Source organism: Scyliorhinus canicula, chromosome 18, assembly GCF_902713615.1.
Source record: "Scyliorhinus canicula chromosome 18, sScyCan1.1, whole genome shotgun sequence".
NCBI classification, from domain to species: Eukaryota; Metazoa; Chordata; class Chondrichthyes; order Carcharhiniformes; family Scyliorhinidae; genus Scyliorhinus; species Scyliorhinus canicula.
The window spans coordinates 22,538,440-22,562,598 of NC_052163.1; the positions used below are offsets into that span (position 1 = coordinate 22,538,440).

At 44.2% G+C, this 24,159-nt stretch overlaps 1 protein-coding gene across 3 annotated transcripts in view; it reads left to right on the forward strand.

Moving 5' to 3' along the window:
- sirt7 (sirtuin 7) overlaps positions 1-20,114 on the forward strand; it is a 36,082-nt gene extending 15,968 nt beyond the window's left edge. The window contains exons 4-11 of one of the 3 annotated variants that reach the window (XM_038776758.1): positions 291-361; positions 5,045-5,117; positions 7,645-7,743; positions 9,627-9,863; positions 13,057-13,137; positions 15,060-15,166; positions 16,476-16,594; positions 17,917-20,114. In XM_038776758.1, the coding sequence (XP_038632686.1) occupies positions 291-361; positions 5,045-5,117; positions 7,645-7,743; positions 9,627-9,863; positions 13,057-13,137; positions 15,060-15,166; positions 16,476-16,594; positions 17,917-18,200 (1,071 nt within the window). In that variant the 3' untranslated portion in view covers positions 18,201-20,114. Of the gene's footprint in view, positions 1-290; positions 362-5,044; positions 5,118-7,644; positions 7,744-9,626; positions 9,864-13,056; positions 13,138-15,059; positions 15,167-16,475 lie in introns of all 3 variants that reach the window. The other 2 variants (XM_038776759.1, XM_038776760.1) reach the window with 2 other exon arrangements.
- Positions 20,115-24,159: the final 4,045 nt, after the last annotated feature.

The following is a 24,159-nucleotide window of genomic DNA, read 5'->3' on the forward strand; positions in this document are numbered from 1 at the left end:
CTTTAGCTACCTAGGCCCTAGGTTCTGGAATTATTTCTCTAAACCTCTCTGCAACTTGATTTCTTTCTTTCTCCTCCTGCAAGATGCTCCTTAAAATCTGCATCTTTAAACCAAGTTTTGGTTACCTGGCCTGGTGCGTCCTTATGTGGCTCGGTATTCAATTCTATGAAGTGTATTGGGACATTTAACTGTTGAAGGTGCTATATAAATGCAAGTTATTGTTCTATATATCTGCATTTTTTTACTCTGTCGAGGTATTAATACATTACGCTTGTTTCCACTTAATGCAGGCTGCATCAATCCCAGATTACAGGGGCCCCAATGGGGTGTGGACATTATTGCAGAGTGGGCGGGACGTGAGGTAAGAAAAAAAAAAATGGCGAGTACCACATAACATTCTGGATTAAAACTATTTGTGTTTTTTATATGTGGTTAGAGTAAACGGCAGTACAGTGGGAGTCTGCATGTTCTTCCTGTGTCTGCGTGGGTTTCCCCCGGGTGCTCCAGTTTCCTCCCACAAGTCCCCGAAAGACGTACTTGTTGGGTGAATTGGACATTCTGAATTCACCCTTGAACAGGTGCCGTAGTGTGGTGACTAGGGGTTTTTGACAGTAACTTCATTGCAGTATTAATGTAAGCCTAGCTGTGACACTGAAAGATTGTCATTAGCTGGTGAAGTTAATGTTAATGGAGAGTGCCACAATTTTAGGTATAGCCTTAAGTACAATTTAAATGATCCAAAAAGTAAACCTTGTTTATGGTGGCAAGTAGGAGCTGATTTAAACAAAAAAAAGTCCGGCAGTTCAAAGTAAAATTGAATTAAATACGAACCTTTTAGTTTATTCCAATCTTTGTGCTGTTTTAATCTCTGCCACGTGGGATGTTGCCTGGAGGTGTTTTTGAGTTTGCAGTAATTTACCATGGCTGCTGCCAGCCCTCCTGGCAAGACCCATTATTCTTTTAAAATGAGAATTTTCTCTCACCGGCAATATTAAGTTGAACCAAAAATAGTGTTATTGCCATAGGTCCTATTGAAGCCACGTGAAGGATGATTTGTGTGATGAATGGAGGATTTTAGGAAAATTGGATTAGAAAACTATTGCGCAGTTTAAGGGTTAAAGCCCTGGGGTTAGAGTGTGTTTGACTGCAGTGGTCATGCTTTAAAAAAATCCTGGTTTGCAGGGCTAGGGAGTTTCTAGGAGCTAGAAGGTAAAATTAATCCGTTTTTCAATCTGGGCTATTGCACTGTTTGACTGGGGCCAGTCCCTGGGGAGTTAACCTCCCTGGAAAGTTAACTTGTTCTTCAGCTTGGGGAGATTGTCATTGCTGGGTGGAGCTAAGAGACTTTTTGAGAAAGCTTTAAGAAGAGTTTAAATCTGATCTAGCAACCCTTGCTTTGATCACAAGCAAAGACAGTGAAAACGAGTAATGATAGTTAAGGCAGAGCAGTGTTGTTTGAAGACAAGGAAGAAGCTGAGACACGCCAGTTGAACCAACTATTTGAAGATATTCAGCCAGAGTCTGGCAGAGTTCTAACAGGAGTCAAAATCTGTTCAGTGAAACAAGTACTACTCTATGCCATGCTGATTTTAAGATGGATTGAGAGCTGTATGTTTCTTGTTGTTTGACGGGGAATTGAGTAGTAATGTTTAAGGGGTAATTGTAAGCTCTTCTTTTCTGGTGTGAATTAAACCGTTTAATATTGTATTCATAATAAAGTTTTGTTTCAAGAAACCAATGCCCGATTTTGTCATGCAATGACAATGGAGCGAATCATTCTTTCTGCACAGTCTTACAATTTTTCTGTTATACATTCAGAGTACCCAATTCTTTTCCAATTAAGGGGCAATTTAGCGGAGCCAATCCACCTAGCTTGCACATCTTTGGGCTGTGAGGGTGAAACCCATGTAAACCAGGGAGAATGTGCAAACTCCACATGGGCAGTGACTGGGATCAAACCCGGGTCCTCAGTGCCATGAAGCAGCAGTGCTAACCACTGTGCTGCCTTCAGTCTTACAAAATAAACTATGATATTGGGACTTCGGTCCAGTATCCTAGCCACTGTTGGGGTCTGGTCTGGCAGGAGTTGGAGTTACTAAATAGGGTTCAAGTTTCCAGCCATTCGTGCAGTCAATAATACACTTGCAACAAAATGTGACTTGTAGTATTTTTTATTGATTTCAATGAAATGAAAGTGGGAAGTATTGTGAATTGTGAGGAGGATAGTGTACAATTTCAAAAGGAACATAGATAGGTTGATGGAATGGACAGACAAGTTACAGATGAAATTTAATGCAGCGAAGTGTGAAGTGATTTATTTTGGTTGGAATAATGCGAAGAATAAAGGGTACAATTCTAACTGGGATGCAGGAGCAGAAAAACCTGGGGGAATGTACATAAATCATTGAAGGTGGCAGGATGGGTTGAGAAAGCAATTAGTAAAGCATTCAGCATCCTGGGCTCTATAACATGGGATAAGTAGGGTATAACAGCAAGGAAGTTGTGTTAAACACGTATAAAACATGGTTTAGCCCCAACTGGAGTATTGCATCCAGTTCTGGGCATCACACTCTGGATGGATGTGAAGGCAGTATAGAGGGTGCAAAAAAGATTCATGAGAATATTTCCAGGGATGAAGACCATCAGTTGCGTAGATAGATTGGAGAAGTTGGAACTGTTCTCCTTGAAGAAAAGTAGTTTTGATGAGGGGTCTTTTAAAAATAATTTTTATTCAAATTTTCAACAACAAATTTTATCACAACAAAGAAAAACAGTAACCCCCCCATCCAAATACAAAAACAATAAATTAACAAGAAAAAGAAATAGGCATAGAACCATGAAAACAAACAAACCCGTAAACCCCCCCAGGGTTGCTGCTGAAGTTAACCGCCCTCTAACGCTTCCCCAGGAAATCAAGAAAGGGCTGCCACCGCCGGAAGAACCCCTGCCCTCGCCGACCCACGTCCCCGCGAGCACTCTATCCTGAACCCCACTTGGCGGCAATAGCGGAAACTCTGCCACCTGCTGCCTAACAAACGCCCTAATCTGCATATACCTGAAGGTATTCCCTGGGGGGGAGACACCACTTTCCCTCCAACTCCTCTAAGGTCACAAACTTCCCGTCAAGGAAGAGGTTCCACCATCCGCCTGATACCTGCCCTGTGCCAGCTCAAAAACCGTCCATCTATCCTCCCTGGTACAAACCGGTGGTTCCCCGTATCGGGGACCAAACTGAAGCCTTCACTCCCCCCCCCCCCCCCCCCCCCCCCCCCCCCCCCCCCCCCCATGCTGCCTCTACTGCCCCAGATTTTGAGGCTAGCTACCACTACCGGACTCGTAGAGGACCTTGCCGGGGAAGCGGCAGCGGCGCAGTCACCAGCGCCTCTAAGCTCGTGCCCGCACAGGACGCCGCCTCCATCCTCTTCCATGTGGCTCCCTCCCCCTCCATCACCCACCTCCGAATCATTGTCACGTTCGCAGCCCAGTAATACCCCCACAGGTTGGGCAGCGCCAATCCACCCACTTCCCTACCTCGCTCCAGAAATACCCTCCTCATCCTCGGGGTCTTCTGCGCCCAAACAAACCCCGTAATACTCCTGCTGACCCTCCTAAAGAAAGCCTTCGGGATCATGATGGGTAAACACTGGAAGAGGAACAGAAACCTCGGGAGCACTGTCACCTTAACCGACTGGACCCTGCCCGCTAGGGAGAGTGACAACACATCCCGCCTCCTGAACTCCTCCTCCATCTGCTCCACCAGCCTCGTAAAATTTAAACTATGCAGGGCCCCCCAGCTCCCTATCTGGACCCCCAGGTATCTAAAGCTCCTCCCTGCCCTTTTTAAGTGGGAGCCCCCCTATCTCTTTCTCCTGGTCCCCCATATGCACCACGAACAGCTCACTCTTCCCCACATTGAGCTTGTAGCCAGAGAAGTCTCCAAACTCCCCGAGAATCCTCATCACCTCTGGCATCCCCCCCGCCGGATCTGCAATGTACAAAAATAAATCGTCCGCATACAACGACAGCCGGTGCTCCTCTCCCCCCTGTCCACATTGAAGAGTGAGATCGGCCTGTAAGACCCACACTGAAGGGGGTCCTTATCTCCCTTTAAAATCAATTAAATTAATGCCCTGGACATCGTTGGGGGAAGGTCCTCACTAACAACGGGCCCAACAGGTGTGAAAACCTGTTATAAAATTCCACCGGGAACCCATCAGGCCCCGGTGCCTTCCCTGACTGCATACTCCCCATTGCATTGGCCAGCTCCTCCAGCTTGACTGGCGCCCCCAGATCCTCCGTCTGCTCCTCCCCCACTCTCAGGAACTCCAGCATGCCCAAAAAGCGGTCCATTCCACCCTCCTCTCCAGGGGGCACTGACTGGTATAACTCTTCACAGAAGGTCCTGAACACTCCGTGAATGCCCTTTGCACTCCGCACCAGATTCCCTCCTCCGTCCCTAACTCTCCCCCCCCCCCCCCCCCCCCCCCCCCCCCATCTCCCTCACCACCTCCCACGTCCGGAGCTGGTGGTCCAGCATCCGACTCTCCATCTCCCCGTACTCGTATACTGCCCCTTGCGCCCTCCTCTACTGCGCCTCTGCTTTCCTGGTGGTCAATATATCAAACTCCGCTTAGAGACTACGACGCTTCCTCAAAAGCCCTTCTTCCAGGACCTCCGCGTACCTCCTGTCCACCCTTACCATTTCTTCCACCAACCTCTCCCTCTCCCTTGATGAGGGGTCTTGACAGGGGGATGAACTGTTCCCGTTATTGGAAGGATGGTGAGCCAGTGGAGACAGGTTTAAGCTAGTTGGCAAAAGAAGCAATGGTGACATGAGGAAAAACGTTTTGGCACAGCTAATGGTTAGGTCTGGAATGCACTGCCTGAGAGTGTTATGGAGCCAGGGTCAATGGAGGCATTCAAAGGGGAATGGGAGTCCAGCACAGACACACAAAGCTCAAAGAGAGGCCATTTTTGGCTCTAATAGTTCTATGATTCAAGCATACTTCTAATGATGTCTTTGTGTTTGTCTTTTGTTATAAAGCACAGCAGACCTCAGTGAGGCAGAGCCCACCCTGACACACATGTGCATCACACAACTTTACAAAGAAAAACTAGTAAGAAATATGATTTTTATTCCATTGTATTACAGCGACTGATCCCCAGAACACAGGAAATGGGTGCAGCAACTCCCCCTCTTGCAAATTAGAGCAAATAGATCAAATGAAGAAAGAATGATATATTCACATTTCTGCTAGGAGAAGAACATCATGGAATCATTGGAATGATACTCGTAATTGGAAAGACCCATTGTGCCTTTTCCAGCTATTTTAAAGAGTTACACAATTAGTCCCACTCCCCTTCCTTTCTTCAGAGACCAGCAAGTTATTTTCCTTTTCAAGTTTCCAATTCACTTTTCAAAAAAGTTATTATTGAATCATCTTCCATCACTCTTTCAGCCAGTGCAGTCTGCATCACAGCAACGCGCTGCATAGAAAAATGTTTCTGCACATCCCCTCTGGTTCTTTTGCCAGTAACCCTAAACCTGGATCCTTTGGCTACTAACACTTTTGCCACAGGGAATAGTTTCTCTCTCTTTACTCCATCATTGACTATCAAATATCCTGTTAACTTTCTCTGGTGTCAAGAGAACAACCTTCGTTTTCTCATCTCTCCACATAACTGAGGTCTTTAATCCCTGGTCTAATTGTCGTAAGTCTCCTCTGAACCCTTTTCAGGAGTGGTGCCTAGAATGAGCCAATAACTCCTTTTGATTACTTCAACATCAGGTATCTCTCTGTCCCTGCACCCACTTTAAAATTGCACCTTTCGGTTTCTTTTGCTTCTTTTGTTGTTCAGTCACTGGGTTTGGGCACCACTGACAAAGCCATCTTCTTGACAGCTTAAGTGGTTTGCTAAGCCATTTCAGGGAGAAGTTGAGTAAACTGCATTTATGTCCAATGACACATATAGGTAAGGCTGACAAATCTCCATCTCTGAAGGATATTAGGGAACCAGCTGGATTTTCCCACCAATCTGGCAATTACACGGTCGTCGTTACTGATGCTAACATTTTAGTTCCAGATTTATTTAAATCAACTGAATTTAAATTCCTCAGTTGCTGTGGTGGATTTGAATTAATCAGTCCGGGCCTCTAGATTACTAGTCCAGTAGCACAACCACTGCTATCATTCCCAATGTCTCTCAGTCTTCCTAACAAAAGGGACCACTCTGGATATCTGGGTTAAATTTAATCTATTATCGGTCTGCCTATCTCACCAGTCTGTCTGTGTCAATCTGAAGTCAGTTGCAATCTTCCTCACTACTACATTTTCTAATGTTGTGCCTTCTCTCTGAAATTTTGCCCAAGTACTCGAGTCCAAGTCATTTATATGTATTCAAAAGAAGTGATGTCAACACTGACCTCTAGGGGGACACCACTGCACACGGCCCTCCAGTTTGGAAAATAACCATACACATTGTTTCTGACTTGAGCCCAAGACAATTTCATATCCCCAAAGCCATTGCCCCTTGCAGTCCAGGCAGGGCCTTGGCAAAAATCTGTGGTACTTATCAAATATCTTTTGAAAATCTAATCGCACAACATCAACCTCTCCAGTATTACTTCATCAAAGAACTCAATCTAATCAGTCAAGTGTTAGTATATCTAACCTGCTCAGCCATTTTCTCTTCTCTTTCATGCAAGACTGATGTCCAAACTAAGCCTGTGGTCGACACACAGTCCCAGACTCTTGACAATCCAGCCCTTAAGCCCAGTCAACATTCACATTTCTTACTCCTCGATCTGTCCCATGTTTTGTACGCCTAGAGGTTTTGGAAAAGGCTATTATTGCTTTTTGTCCAAAATCAAAACACCAAAATGTGATAGTATCAGCAGGTCGATATTAAATACAATTAACGGGACTGTAGCATTCAGCTTCATATGTGTGTTTTCTGATTCCTCCATGGCATACATGCTGCCCACAGAGGAAAAAGACTTGGAGAACCCCTTCTGTAAATTATTTGCGAATTGTTTCAATAACCATGAATCCTTTTAGGTATCAAGGAAAAATACAAGATCTTCTCTGAAATTAAATTCTCAATAAGAGATTGATTTAAGTTGAACATGTCAGTCAGCTTTAATTATTTCACTATGGAAAATCCTGATCATTTCTGTGTTTGCTTAAATTTATATAATTTTTCCTAATTTATAGGTTTGCTATTTTATATTTTCTGTGCTTACACTGGTTGTCCTCTTTTTGTTTGTTGAAAACTGACTTATACAAACAAAACCAAGAAGCCATGGGATGTGGCAAATTATACAGTTTGAACTGTAAAATGAGCGGATACTCTTTTTGAAGCAAGTGTCAGATAAAATAATAGCTCATTCTTTCCCTTCCCCCATCTCCATCCTGGGGAAATCCTGAACCAGCAGAGAGAGAAGGTTGAGGGGGAATGTATCTACACTTAAACAAGTTGGTTAGATCCTGCCTTTTACAGATTGATTTGTGAACATTGCACTTTTGGGAAAACTCAGGTTAGCATTTGACTTTGTGCCTTTCACAGGCTTTCAAAACCAAATCGGCATGCCGTGAGTTCAAAAACCCAGCTTGATAAGTATCCTTGTTATATATCTCCCTGCAGGTGCAACATGTGGTGTCTCAGAATTGTGATGGGTTACATTTGCGTAGCAGTTTTCCTAGGAAGGCACTTTCAGAACTGCATGGAAATATGTACATAGAGGTACGGTAACTATGAGACTGGCACGCAAATTAAACATAGTATAGTAATATCCATTTCACTATTGGAATGTTAGGATAGGGCCCATAATTTATTATGTGAAGTATTGTTGTATAATTGGTCTGTTTTCAGTCACTTGAAAGTAGTTACTGATGCCAATTGTGGATTGGTTTCTGGAGCAATTTTAAATGTTTCCTGTTGCAATTTAAAAACAAAAAGTTACAGCAGTGTTTTGGGAAATGTTTTCAGTCAAATTTCACCATCTCCTGAAAGCATTGGCTCTTTACTTTTATGACTTGTACGTAATAATGGCCACTTGGCAAGGGGCGCAAAGAGGAACCGTAACTGTGCACACCCCAGTCAGAAGGAGAAGAAGGGAAAAAATTGATGAAATTTATTTTCCAAACGCGTCCATATAAATGTACTTCCATATCGGGGTTGATTTCCCCCTTTGTAACATTGAGCAATGAAACCAGTTCTAATTGATGTGATTAAGATCAACTAATTTAGCGAACTGAGATTGAACTAAGGACCTTTTCTGGTCCATATGATTCAGCTATTTACTGAAAGAAATGATTATGCTTTTGGGGCACAAAGTCAAAATTTAACAATGCAAAATTTCAAAATAATGTGTTTCCCCAGTTTTTGTTTCCTCTTTTTCTTAGAAGAGGAAGTTAGAAGCAGGAATGTCCGGGGCGTAGTTCAAAGGCAATGCAAAAAGTGGTTCGCAACCTAGAATTGCACAATTGACCCGAGTTAACTACAGTATCAAACATCAAGGGGTTTCCACATTATAGACACCGATTGAGAAGGCTGCTGCTCTTAGAAAGTGAAAACTATGAACCTTTTTGGGGTCTCAAAATTATGAAGGGATTTGGTAAAGTGGGTGTGGACAAATGTGTTGCTCTTGTGGATGATTCCAAAACAAGGAAGTATAAATGTATGATAGCCAGATCAAATCAAGAATTTTGAAAGAATTTCTTTGCACAGAGAATAGCAATAATGCTGAACTTCTGCTACATGGAGTGGCTGAAGCAAATAGCTTCTTGATTCTGTAACGCATTAAAAGGGAGGCTTAATCCCTAAGGGAGAAGGAAAAAAAAAAGATGTTGGGTGCAAGGTATGAGGCAGTTCTTGTTTATAAATACCGGGTTATATAGTTGGACTGAATGGCTGTTACTGTGCTGGAAATTCTATGTACTAGAATTACACTCGTCTTTGACTGCAAAGCAAAAAGCTACGATAACAAAAACATTATAACTATAGTAATTTTATTGACCAAAGAGATAATGTTTCAACACATTGCACTGTGAAATGATGGAATCACATGTGGTGAGCTCTTGATTTCAGCCCTGCCGCTGTCGGCGGCATGGTAACACTGTTGCTTCACAGCACCAGGGACCCGGGTTCGATTCCTGCCTTGGGGCACTATCTGTGTGGAGTCTGCGCGTTCTCCCTGTGTCTTCATGGGTTTCCTCCGGGTGCTCCGGTTTCCCCTCGGGTCCCGAAAGACGTACTTGTTAGGTGAATTGGACATTCTGAATTCTCCCTCCGTGTACCCGAACAGGTGCCATAGTGTGAAGACTAGGGGATTTTCACAGTAACTTCATTTCAGTGTTAGCATAAATCTACTTGTGACACTAATAAAGATTATTATTGTTGTGAGCAGTTACCAAGTGAGTTCAGGTACATTCCCACATTAAAGTTTCCACAGAACTATCAGTCCTTCTCTAAATTAGTGACCGGGTTGATTTGAGAGTGCTAGTGTCCTGTAATGTTGAAATGATCTCTCCATTAAAATTGTCCCCCCCCCCATGATGTCAGTACATCTAATAGTTAATTACTGTCAGCATTTCACTTCATTATGGTGATGTGGTTTTTCACAGGTTTGCATATATTGCTCTCCTAACCGAGAATATATTCGTCTGTTTGATGTCACCGAACGCACATCGCTACACAGACACAATACTGGAAGGAAGTGCCACAAGTGTGGCAGTGAGCTGCGAGACACAATTGTGCACTTTGGGGAAAAGGGAATACTGGAGCAGCCACTGAACTGGAAAGCAGCAGCTGAGGCAGCCAAGAAAGCTGATGTCATCATTTGTCTGGGATCCAGTTTAAAGGTTAAGCATTGTTTTCCAGAAACTTCCTTCGTCATTTCAGATACTGAATGGACTTTGGATGCTTTTGAAGCAGTCGTGCCACACCCGCTTGTTCATTTTGTGTAAATAAGAATTTCTAGCAATTTCTTGTGTAGCTGGCGATAAAAGATACGTTATAAATCCGGGACCGTGGAATCCACAGTAATCTCTTTTTAATTTAAAATTATTAACCCTTTAAAAATGATGATTGGAGAAATGGTGTTAAATGATTTCATCATTTGAGAACAGTACCTCTCAATTCTTGTATCTGAAGACTAGGAAGCAATGTTCTGTATGGTTGTAATAGTATCCCAAGAAATTGAAAACAAACTTTATATATAAAGCTTAATTTTGTATTGGTGCAGAAACATTACTGACAGTACATTTATTTACTGCTCCCTGATATTGAAATGTTCGGGTTTTTTTTTGCACTCTTGCAAGTGAGCAATATCATTGCTAAGGATTACAATCTTTTTCACCCTTTTCCCTCAATTTTGGCACCAGCCACTTCCAGATGAGAAGCAGATGCAGGGGGCTGGTTTAGCACACTGGGCTAAATAGCTGGCTTTTAAAGCAGACCAATGCAGACCAGCAGCACGGTTCAATTCCTGTATCAGCTTCCCCGAACAGGTGCAGGAATGTGGCGACTAGGGGCTTTTCACAGTAACTTCATTTGAAGCCTACTTGTGACAATAAGCGATTTTCATTTTTTTCAGATTGAAACACTCCGCTTCAACTTCATTTTCGAACACTGATCATCTTTGGTCTTGTGTCCAAACTGTTTCAATGAGCACAATCCGATATATCACATCCAATATCCAAAGCTACTCTGCTTCAACATTTGGAGAAGGAGTACATTGGGTGTTCGTTGGGCATGTTTGGATTTTGGCAGATTCTGCCAGTTCACTTTACTGACCCATTCGTTGTTGAAACTGCCTCTTCATTATGTAAATATTTTCTTATTTCTATTTACTTCCAATTTGAAAGATTCACAGAATCATAGAATTTACAGTGCAGAAGGAGGCCATTCGGATCATCGACCCTGCACTGACCCTTGGAAAGAGCACTCTACTTAAGCCCACGCCTCCATCCTAATAAACTGAGTTTTTAACGAATATTTGTATTCAAGGCTTTTCAACAAAATAGAATACAAAATATCAAAAGAACAACCAAAGAGCACCAGGCGACCGTCGTATCAACCCACCCAACAACCCCAGCCCCTCTGACTCCGACCCTCAACGACGTTCTGCCTTACCCGTTCTGAAAGTGTCTCTTCTCTCTCCCCCCCCCCCCCGCCCCCGCACCCCGCTGACCAGTCAATCCTCCTTGAAAAAAACGATGAACGGTTTCCACCTCCAAGTGAACTCTTCTACCGACTCCTGAGTCCCTCCAGCATAGCAGGATCCATCTCTAGAGGGCTATCGGGGAGGCAAAGGCCAATACATCGGTCTCTCTTGCTCTCTCGTTCTCTGCCCACACCTATCTGCCACCCCCTCAAAAAATCTTCTCATCCTTGCCACCGTCGTGTGGGCCCTATAAACCCAATGAGGCTTAACCTCGCACGTGACGAGGATGCATTCACTCTCCGCACCCTCACCCCACCACCTCTCGCAACTGCTCCTCCCATTTGCACATGACATCCTCCACCAGGGCGCTCTCTCACTCCTATCAGTTCCTTGTAATTATCCAACACCTTCCCCTCCCCTATTTTGTCCTCTAACAGAAGCTTATCTTGCAACGCCGGAGGTGGCAACCCTGGGAAAGACAGCACCTCTCTCCTCACAAAATCCTGAATCTGCAGGAACCTAAACCCATTCCCTTTGGGCAACTCAATTCTTCCAGCCCCACAAATTTTGCCCCCTATAAACAATTCCTGAATTACTCAATCTCCACCTGACGCCAACCCCGAAACCTCGCATCCAGTCTCGCCGGCACAACCTATGTTTATCACAAATAGGCGGCCACAACAATATACCCTAAGTGCTGCCTACAATGTCCCCACACCCTCAAAAGCTGACACCACCACTGGACTAACTGAATACCTGGCTGGCGAGAACGGCGCAGGCGCCAATAACAAAGCCCCCAAGCACGCCCCCTTACGCGCTGCTGCCTCCACCTGTCCCCAAACCGACCTGTCCTCCACGGGCCATTTCCTCACCATCGCAATGTTTGCAGCAATAATTTATCAAATTCAGCAATGCCAGCCATCTTCCCTTGCCCCTGCTCCAGAAAAGCCTGCGGGGCCTGCCCTGCCCACAAAACCCTGAGATCAACCCATTGACTTTCCTGAAAAATTACTTTGGGACAAAGATAGAGAGGTTCTGAAACTCAACAGAAACCTAGGCAGCGCTGTCATTTTTACTGTCTGCACCCGTCCAGCCAGCAACAATGGCAAAACATCCCACCTAAAATCCACCTTCATTCCCTCTACCAATTGAGCCAAGTTCAACCCTATGCAGCTGGGCCCAGCTCCATGCCAACTAGATACTGAGGTATCTAAAGTTAGACCCCACCACCCTAACTCCCCAACCTCCTTTCCTGCCCCTCTTGCTTCGATTGGGAACACTTCACTCTTTCCCATATTCAATTTGTATCCCAAAAACCAGGCAAATTCTCCCATAATCCCCCCCTCCCCCATGCAGTTCAACGGGTCCAAAATATATAATAGATCATCTGCATACAGCGAAACCCTATGCCCACTCAATCCCTCTCCAATCCCTCAACGCCTTAAGTGCCATGACAAGGCGAAAAGCAGCAGGCACCCCTGTCTCGTCCCACAGTGCTACCCAAAGTACTCCCAAGTGCATTTGGTTTGTCCGCACACTTGCCACAGGCACCTTATAGCAACCACACCCAATCCACAATAGCTTGGCATCAATAATCAACAACTCTACTGGGCAGTATGACCCACAGTGCTCCGGGTCCTTATCCTTTTGAAGAATCGGGGGAGATAGAAGCCTGCGATAAAGTAGGTAGGTCTGTCCCCCCATCTCCTTTGCCTCATTATACACCCTCACAAGCACAGGCCTCATTTCTACTCCAAACTTCAAAAACTCCACTGGGAACCCCTGTCCGGACCAAGGACCTTCCCCTATTCTGCCTGAGTTCTTGAATCAAAATGTGAGCAAGTTCCATCGAATTATTTTCATTCAAAATAACACTTTCCTTATTACAGGTTCTTAAAAAGTATGCATGTCTTTGGTGCATGAGCAGGGTACCTCACAAAAGGCCAAAGCTGTACATAGTAAACCTACAGGTAAGAACCAGGTTTTTCTTTATTCATTCTTGTGATGTGGGGGTCAGTGCATAAAGCAGTTTACAAGTCTATTAAGTTGGCGTGGGACTTGTCTCACATAGTGGATAAGACTAGATAGGGACAGCAGGTTTATTTCCCTATGTAAGCTCAGTAGCAAACCAAAGCTTTGAGGCTTTTGTTTTACTGAGAAATGATTTCCAAGCTTGGCTTTTCAAAAACATGTGACTTTATGCTTCAAGACTGGTTATATTCCCACTGCTATAGCTGAAATTGTAAATGAGCCTCGACCCAGGAACCTGGAATCCAGTTACGTGAAATGAAACCTATCAGCAATAAATGACTTCTATGGTACATTTTATCAATGGGTTTAAAAAATCAACTGTATCGGCTTCGATGAATTAAAATTTTGACTTTCATACAGGGCAAGTCTAACTTCTCTTGAGCACCCTTGAGGTGGTTTATATTGGTGGCGCGGTAGCACAGTGGTTAGCACTGCTGCTTCACAGCGCCAGGGACCCGGGTTCGATTCCCAGATGCGGCCACTGTCCGTGCAGAGTCTGCACATTCTCCCCGTGTCTGCGTGGGTTTCCTCTGGGTGCTCCGATTTCTTCCCACAAGTCCCAAAAGACGTGCTTGTTAGGTGAATTGGACATTCTGAATTTCCCCCTTGTGTACCTGAACAGGTGTCGGATTGTGGCGACTAGGTGATTTTCACTTAATGTAAGCCTATTTGTGACACTTAATAAAGATTATTATTATGTTGAGGTAGCAAAGCAAAATTGAGGATCAAGTAGGCTTTGTGATTAATCTTCCTTTTTGTAGATTAAGCATAGTAGCTTTAAGTAATAGAATATATTAATGTCTGAATCCAATCCTGTTTATTTTTACAACTGCAAGTTTCATTTTGTTGATTACATTTAAATGCTATTATCATGAACAAATTGGCAGACCCACTTGTGCTAACAGCATCTCTAGGATTTCATTCTTGATCTGAAGAGTCATAGAACATACAGTGCAGAAGGAGGCCATTTGGCCCATCGAGTGGCACCGACCCACTTAAACTCCATCCCAATAACCCCTCCTATCCTTTTTTGGTCACCAAGGGCAATTTATCATGACCAATCCACCTAACCTGCCCGTCTTTGGACTGTCGTATGGATGCAAAACGTTAACTCTGTTTTTCTCTCCACAGATGCTGCCAAATCTGCTGGGTTTTTCCACCATTTTCTGTTTGATTTCAGATTTCCAGAATCTGCAGTATTTTGTTTTTAATCCCCTGCTCCATCTCCTATTTTCGATGCCCTCGCGGGAAGAATTGCATAATATGTAACTTTGCTGCCATGCTATACTCTGAGGTGAATTGTAAGGCACAAAACTCTTAATAATGCCTTTGGTGCTATCAGAGACTTCTCGAACACCTTTAATATTGGCTTCCTGTGCTCCACCCTACATGATCTCCAGTCATCTGAACTCCAGCACTTGCACCCTGACCAGCTGAAAAGCTGCCTGCCAATCTCCTTTATCTCTGTGGGTCAGTTTCAAAGTTTTCACATCGGTCCAGGGTCCTGCTCATTTCCAGCTTTGAAATCTTCTCCAATCCTATGCAAAAGTCTGCACTTCCCATTCTTCCAACTCTGGTCCAATGTGCATTTACCTCACCTTTTTCTATTCTATCTTTGGTGACAGAACCTGTAGCCATCCCCTGCCCTGCCGATCCCACCCTCCTCATCTACCTGATCCAAAACTCCAATCTAAAATTCTCTGTCTTGCTCCACCAAACAGCACCATCTGGTGTCTCCCAAGACCCCTTTCTAGGCTTATACTGCCCAACAACCTTGCACCATCTTGGGATATTTTTCGATTTTAAAGGCAGTGAATCAGTGCAAATTGTAATTTGTTGCTTCCTTCTTATCCTCCTGCAGTGGACACCAAAGGATGATGTAGCTACACTGAAGATCCATGCAAAATGTGATGATGTCATGCAACTGCTATTGGAAGAACTTCATCTTGACATTCCACACTATGACAGGTATAGGTGGTGTAGTGGTACTGTCACTGGATAAGTAAACGAGAGGCCCAGGGCACTGTTCTTGACAGATGGTGAAATTTGAATTAAAATGTCTAATGATGACCATGAAAATTATTGTTTAAAAACCCATCTGGTTCATTAACGTCCTTTTAAGGAAGGAAATTTGCCGTCCTTACTTAGTCTTGCCTCCATGTGACTCAAGATCTACGGCAATGTGGTTGACTCTTAAATGCCCTCTGAAATGGCCCAGCAAGCCACTCAAAGCGCAATTGTGGATGGACAACAGCCAGCGATGCCCACATCCCAAAAATTTAATTTTGCTGCTTCTCCACTGCCCTCCAGTCCTCCTTTAACTTCTTGCTCCTTATAAAATCTTCCACCCACAAAATCTGTGCTGTTGGCTGTCTGATGTATTCTGAACTTTATCTATTTATGGTATTGCCGTTTCCAATCTTTGACCTTCTCCAGCTTTACAACACAACGTTCCTCCCACTCTGGCCATATTCCACCTTTCATTTTCCAACACAACTCAAAGTAATCAATAAATATCAACATTAGAGTGAGAGGGACAGGATCCGTTTGTTTGGCTCACTTGCAATCTCTTGATGTTCTCTCACTCACCCCACTGAGTGGTTGCAGTTATGTGTTGGTATGTGGGAGCAAGTGGGAATCCTGAGACTGAGTGAGCAAGACATGTACATGCTTCCCATACTCCGAGTAAAAGCACAGCGTGGGGAAACATTTACACCCTATCTTTACCAGTTGAACTATGTCTGAACAGGTGTCTTTTTTTGCTGAATATTTCCAGCATTTTCTGTTTCTATTTTTTGACATTTGTTGGTGAATTATAATTATTGACAATAGATTACAAAATCTTCATCCATTAAGATTAATGGGGCAGCACGGTAGCACAGTGGTCAGCACAGTTGTTTTACTGCTCCAGGGTCCTAGGTTCGATTCCTGGCTTGGGTCACTGTCTCTGCGGAGTCTGCACGTTTTCCCCATGTCTGCGTGGGTTTCCTCCTGGCTGCTCCGGTTTCCTCCCACAGTTCAAAGATGCGCAGGTTAGGTGGATTGGCTATGCTAAATTGTCCTTAGTGTCCAAAAAACGTTAGGTGGGATTACGGCGATATGGTGAGGGTGTGGGGATAGGCGGGAGGCATGGGATTGGATAGGGTGCTCTTTCCAAGGGTCTTTCCAGGCTCGATGGGCCGAATGGCTTCCTTCTGCGCTGTAAATTCTATGAAAATGCTATGAAAAAATAATATCTCAAAATGACTTTTACTGTGATGCCTGATTCTCATTTAAGGTCCAAAGATCCTATTTTCAGCCTCACTACTCAGCTGAGACCAGGTGAAGAAGACAGTCATAGTCGCAAACTTCTAAGCAAGGACAGACCAGGAGGTGTTGGTTCCGCTATCTCCGGAGGTTGGTATGGAAAAGGTTGTGCAAAAGGTAGAAGAAAGAAGAAAATCTAAACTGGGAACGCTGATTGTCATTGTTTACATTTTCTAATTATAAATTTTCCCTCCTTTCCCTTGTAATCCCCGTAACCTTGGGGAAGGAGCAGAGCCAGTGGCAGATTTCTGCAAAGCCTGATGCCAATACTGCTTGATTCGGATTCAGTAGGCTGTGCTGGCTGCATGACTAGTTCTATTTTGCTTATTAGGTTGGTCCAGAACACCATCCTATTCCCTCCTGGCTGGTGATTTGAGCTAGTATGTTAGTGTGTGTCCTCAGGGTCCAACAGTGTAAATTGGACCACCAAATTTCAAACATTTTAAACTTTATGGGCTGATTTAAAATCATGTGACACTTGAAATTTGGCCAATAAATGTTTTGTATGTGGTACGGCAAACAAGTCCCTTTCATGGCTTAAATCAGGGAGAGGTGAAGGATTTTGGCATAAAGGCATTGGCAGGCAACGAAATACGATTTGGATCCACTTACTGCCAGTAAAACAAAATCTTCCTGATGCACCCCTTATTGCTGTATGGAGAGTGAAGCAACAAATCTGGTTAAAAAAGTTATTCTTTCACCATCTATTTCAGGAAGTTTAGTTTCAAAGAACACACTCTGGGTATGCTTTTATTTTTTAACAAATTTTTTTTCCTCCCAATTAAAGGGCAATTTAGCGTGGCCAGTCCACCTACCCTACACATATTTTGGGTTGTGGGGGTGAAACCCACCCAAACATGGGGAGAATTAAAACCTGGGGCTGGGATTAAACCTGGGACCTCGGTGTCATGAGGCAGCAATGCTAACCACTGCGCCACCGCACCGCCTTTGGGTATGCTTTTATTGCTGGTTATTGCATCCTGCTCCTGGTTTCCTGCAGTGGGAACACCAGACAAGAGAACAGGCTGTTATTGCCAGTTTTCCATTCATTATGATGTTGAAAATGACCCTTCAAAGCCCAATGGAAAGTACTGGAGACAAGCCTTCAGCCAGTGAATCTCTCAAATAATTTTCTAATGTACACCATTAAACCTATGCCCAAGAGCCCATGTAACTTTTTCTTTGATAACACAGATAATTTGAATAAGTCTGTCACCAAACTGGTTTTGTGACTTCCTGTTAAATCGGCCGAATGATTGGTATGAAAATGCAAAGAAAGTTCCAGTGACATTAAACCTTGAACATTAAATGCAGTAGTGGTAGCTGTGTACTGAAATAGCTTGTATTGCAATTGCAAGTATTTGTTTGTGCCAAAATTCAGTAGTATTTTTAAATTTCGATTTTGTCTGCAGAACAGCCAGTTTCCATCTTCAGTAATGGCATCAACGCTGATAAAGCAGTGAGCTTGTCCAGCTCTGGTGGTGCTCTGAAAGGTTTAACTTACATTTTGAAAAAGTTAGAGAAACTACAGAAGAAAATAAAGCTTTTGACTATATTTTGCACTAGGAAATATTCAATTTACAATGCCATTTTTATGTCTTTTGTTTACTTGTATTGCATATTTGGACTACTTGAAGAATTTTCAAAACCACCTCTTGTGAACAGGGATTTTTCTAATGATTGGTTGCTTTTCTAGATTTACTACACTTGCTGATTGTTGGAAGCCTCTAATATGTTGTTTTCCAGTTCATTGTACTGCTGCAAGCTAGGCTACCGATGGATTGATCCTAAAACAATCTCACTGTTATCTATGCGTTTAATTACTACTTAGCAGGGAGTCTGCCTGACCTGAGTATAATCCATAATTTTTTTTCTACTCCGTTTCCCAATGTAGCCAAATATGCTGTCTGGCTGTAAACAATATGCATTTTGCATACTGTAACGTGAGCTCCACCTATTAATTAGCAAAAGTTTTACAGAATATTAAAATAGATAACGTCCTATGGAACGGAGGGGAATGTGCAAATGTTCCAGTTATGCAATTTGCTGATAATGGACCATAGTTCTAAATGTGAAAGACGGGTTCTTTAAGGGAAAGACAAGAATGCCAAAACTTCAGTTGCTTCGCATGCACGCAAAGAGACTAACAGGTATGTGATAGAGTCCAACTGTGTGATTGCCTGGAGACCATATCATTAACTGAGTTTGTTCCCAAAGGACTTTTCCATCTCTGCCTTCTAGCCTCTTCCATTCTATTCAAAATCCTCATGCACCTTCAGGTACCATGCATTAATGTTGGACTCCTATTGGATTTTCTTTGAATATGCTTGGCAAAGTACTGCAAAGGTTTGCTGTTATCTTCTGCGGTATGGCTAAGCAGAAAACTCACTCTCTTACCATCTGCTGTTAGCTGTAGCAGAAGGATTTACCATCTGATAATCAACCTGTTTGGCCACGTTATAAACGTACCTTCTGTGACCATACAAGTCCTGAAGTGGACTTGAACCTAGAACTACTGGGCTAGAGATAGGGATGCTACCCACTATTCAACAAGACCTCCTTTGTTCTAAATCACAATGTTTTTGTTTTTTTAAGTGTTTTGGGATCAATCTACCAGCCTTAAGACAACACTGGGTATTGTGGCTTGTTTTTAATACAACTTAAATTAGTTTTAACACCAAAACCATGTAAAGACATGTACAAAACGGGTATTTTTTTAGTTGTAAAATCGATTGTGTGTTTGTATCCTGACAATTAATGAACGAATTGAGTGTTAGTATCCTGAAAGAGAATGAATGGATTAAATGGTAAAACAAAAGCAGAAATACTGGACATCTCAAATGAAGGTAGTGGATTCAATGGTAGTGTCCTGACCGTGGGTTGGTGGGTGGATTGAGTGGCAGCATCAGATTAAGTGACAGATTCCGGGCTGAGAGAGTGGGAGAATGTGTATTTTGTTAAAAGATGCTGCTGTTTTTATCTGAATCTGAGCTTTTTTTCTGTTTGAAAATTTGAAACATTCTGCATTTTCTAAATTCGTTCTTGCATCCGAGTGAATTAAGCCCAGCGATGGCTTTTCAGGGTCAAAATTTAAAAAGAAAATTGACAGATGTGGGCACAGGGCTTGGACTGACTTATAATAGTTTTTTTTCTTTAAAAATCCTGAACACTGTCTTATGCCTCCTTTCGAATATTCTTGATGTTTTGCAATGTTATGTAATGTAAACAAGAAAAATTGTTCAGCTTTCCAGCAACATCAGCCTCCACTTTTAAACATGTAAAGAAAAAAAGTGAGGTTCAAACATGTGGATGTAAATTTAACACCTGGGTTGCTCTCTACTTGTGTGTCAGTGGTCATGTGATTGTCGCACATGTGCTGTGTTACACTTACACGGCATATTATCCTTGTACCTGTGGTGTCCCAAACAGAACTTTACATAATGGCATTTCATGTTACAGAATCAAGAAATCCCCTCTCATTACTGCAAGATGAAAACACATACAATTGATGTGACACTAGTATAGAACAACCCTTCTGTTGTTGCACTTTATTTGTTGTCAATCGTATTACAATAAAACTAATTTTTTTAAATAAACAGTCCTAAATGGAGAGCCTGCTGTCTTATTGTTCAATCAAAATTAGTTATGTTATCACTAGTAAAGAAAAAGCTACCCAAGCTGCTGGATAATGGTTTTTATGCCATTTTGTGTAATGACGTGAATCTTTTTCCAGAGATGCTTCCTCGATAGCAGGCTGTTGATGTTGGGCTGCCTGTTGGGATTGACTCTTGCCATGATCTAACATGTGCCTTGCTTTAGTTTTTCATTTCCTGATTAAACTAACATTACCTGGCATTTTATAGTAGCTAGCAAGATGTCAGTAAGAATTCAGCATCAGACCTGGATGCAGTGCCACAGACATTGAGGGAGGAAATAAGTTATTCATAAATATCTAGAGCAGCGGATTTCCAACTTTTTTCAGGCGACCCACTTATGTTTCACCCACCCGAGCCAATAGTTTGCAGGCTATTCACCAAGAAGCCCAGGCATTCTGTTCAGAGCTACCATTAGTGCTGCTCTATCTTGTTTTGGACGTGGCGGAGCAGCTAACATTCTTTCTGACAGATTCGGATGGCAAAATGATCCATGGATCACATACAGCTCGTCATTGCATGTGTAGCATAGAAAATGTGTGTATCACCTTACTCGAAAGGGAACAAAAATTAAGTTGGAGGAGCTGGGGGAAAAATATAGGTTGGGACAGGAGGAGTTGTTTAGATATATGCATGTCCAAAGTTTTACCAGGCAGGCGGTACAGAGCTTTCCCGATTGTACTGGCCCCCACACTGTTGGAAGAGATATTGACAGCGGGGTGATTGGAGAAAGGGGTAGTGTCGGCCATTTATGGGGTTATTCTGGGTGACGATAAGGCATTACTGGATGGATTTAAGGCAAAGTGGGAGGAAGAGTTGGGGAGGGCATGGCGGAGGAAGAGTTGGGGAGGGCATGGTGGAGGGGTTGTGATGTGAAGTGCTACAGAGGGTGAATGTGTCCACTTCATGCGCGAGGTTGGGACTGATACAGTTGAAGGTGGTGTATAGGGTGCACCTCAAGGGCGAGGATGAGCTGCCTTCTTGAGGAGGTGGAGGATGTTTGTGAACATGGTGGGGGGGGGGGGGGGGGGGGGGGGGCTGAAAATCATGTTCAAGTGTTTTGGTCCTGCCCAAAACTGGAGGGGTATTGGAGGGAGGTTTTTTAGGGTAATCTCAATGGTGGTGCATGTGAGACATGAACCAGGACCCCATGAAGCAATACTCTGGGTGCTCGCTGATTGCCCGAAGGCAGATGCTGTTGATGTGGAGGTCGACTTCTCCGCCCTGGGGGCAACCTGCTGGAATTCCTAACACTAGAGAAAGTAAAGTTCGAGTTGAGGGCAGGATAGAAGGGTTTTACAACTCATGGGCGTGGTTCATAATTTACTTTGAATAGGCTGACATCAAACATTGGGGGAGGGGGAGTTTGGAATGTATAAATTAATGATTTTTCATTGGTTTGTATTCAAAATGTTGGGAGCTGTTTGAGGGTGGGTAGGATGAGGGGATTGTTGGCTAGGGGATTGCCATTGTATTTGTTATTGTTAATTGTTGGAAATATGAATGTGAAAAAGAATAAAAATATTTTTTTTAAAAAGGGAATAAACACTGGCGGCAATTGCAGTGCACACTGACCTGTTTATTGCTTCACGTGGTGATACTGTGTACCGTAGAGAGAATATGGCCAGGATTCTCCGACCGCAAGAGTTGCGCCACGCTACCCCCGATGCTGGCTCTCCAATTCTCGGGCGCCCGCGGGATCGCCGTCCGCCAGTTGGGAGCTGTTGAAAGCCCCCCCCCCCCCCCCGGCGATTCTCCGGGTCTCGATGGGCCGAGTGGCAGCTGAGTCCCGCCGGCGCGGGTCACGTATGGTCCCACAGGGCAGGACCTGAAAGGTCTGTGTGCGGAGGCTGTCCTGGTGACGGGGTGGGGGGATCTGACCCCGGAGGGGGCCTCCACGGTGGCCTGGACCACGATCGGGACCTACCGATTGGCGGGGGGGGGGGGGGGGGGGGGCTGGTTCCGTGGAGGCCTATGTTCCTCTCGCGCCGGGCCCCTGTAGCGTTCCTCCATATTGCCCGGGGGCCGGCACGGAGATGGGAGCCCATGCGTGTGCGTGGAATGACGCCGACCGAGGCGCGCACGCACGGAATCACGCCAGCAATGACGCACATGCGCAACTCGCGCCGGCCATGCCTGCTGGCTGGAGCTGCGGAAACCACTCCGGCACCGGCCTAGCCCCCTAGGAAGGGGAGCATACCTGACGCAGGAATGGTTGGCGCCGCTTTTCACACCGGCGTCAGAACTTGGCCGCGGGATTGGAGAATCCCGGTCTATGTATTTCAGTTACCCAGAGAAGAAATATCAAGGATTCATTGTGAAATGAATTTTGGCAACCCATGTTTTAACATGTCTTGACCCCCACTCTAAAAACCACCGAAGTTGAGGTATTTATAGGAAAATGTTCACCTGTTAATTGCTGAATTTAAAAATGGAGGTAAATAGTTTGTAACTGAGGAGAGCAAAAGACTTCAGGGGCATAAACAGTATAGAATGAGAAATGGACATTTTGTCCATTAAGCTTGCTGCTTCCGTGGACCATGTGCCATTGACCCCAACGTGGACGCTATTTTTGATGATCTGAGGGTAACTTCCTTTAAAGCCCAATCTCCATCAGAAATCGACGGGAAAAATGTCCCCACATCTGCACCGTTAGCTCTGGCCAACTGATGTCTACAGAGAAGACCCAATTTTGAATGTCAGACTGGACTATGCTCTGGAAGCAGGCGTTCAAATCATGGCAACTTGGGTAACTTGCGTTCAAATTAATTAATAAAAATGGGATAAAATGTTTTGTTAATAATCATGAAACTACTGCCATTACGTAGGGTGGTAACCCATTTTAGATACCTGGGGGTGCAGGTGGCATGAGATTTGGGGCGGGGGGGGGAGCTCCGTAGATATAACTATCAGTTTGATGGGGAGGGTGAAAGCAGATTTGGCAAGATGGGATTGCCTTCTGTCGCTGGCAGGTGGGGTGCAGGCAATTAAGATGAATGTTGCTGCGTTTTTTGTTCATTTTTCAATGCCTGCCGATCTTTTTATCAAAGGCATTTTTTAAGGAAATAGAAAAGATGATTACCTCGTTCATTTGTGGAGGAGGAAAGGTGGCTAGGATTAAGAAGGCGCTGTTGCAGAGAGCGACAGTCTGGGGGGGTTGGGTCTCCCAAATTTATTATTACTGGGTAGCAAATGCTGAGAAGGAGAGGGGCTGGGGCTCCCAGTAGGTTATATTGGAGGAGAGTCTATGCAGGGGGTCGGGGTTGAGGGCATTGGCAACAGCACCACTCCCCATGCCCGGGGGAAATATTCAGGGAGTCCAGTGGTGATGCTGAAGATCTGGAGGCAGTTGCGCCACCACTTTAGGTTGTGGGTGGGGTTAAGGGAAATGCCCATTTGAGGGAATCATAGATTCAAGCCAGGAAGGTGGAATGGGAACTTTCAGATGGGAGGAGAGGGGAGTTAGGGTATTAAAGGATTTGTTTCTGGGAGGCCGTTTTGCAAAGTTGGAGGAGCTGGGGATGAAATATGGGTTGGGGCAGGGGGAGATGTTTTGGGTCTGGAATTTTGCTAGGAAAGACGTACAGAGCTTTCCGACAGCTCCCACACTGTTGGAAGAGAGATTGATGATAGTGGAATGTTGCCAATTTGTGGGGTGATTCTGGGGTAAGAGAAGGTATCACGAGAGAGGATTAAGGTGAACTGGGAGGAAAAGTTGGGGGAGGATATTGAGGAGAGGTCATGGTGTGAGGTGCTCCGGAGGGTGAATACGTCAACTTTGTGCGCGAGGTTGGGGCTGATACACTTGAAGGTGGTGTATAGGGTTCACCTACAAGGTGAGGATGAGCTGACTTTGAGGGGGTGGAGGATGGGACGTTTGGGGGCCACTAATCATGTTCTTATGTTTTGGTCCTGTCCAAAACTAGAGGGGTATTGGGGATGGTAATCTCAAAGATGGTGCACGTGGGACTCTTACCGGGTCCCCTAGAAACCATATTTGGG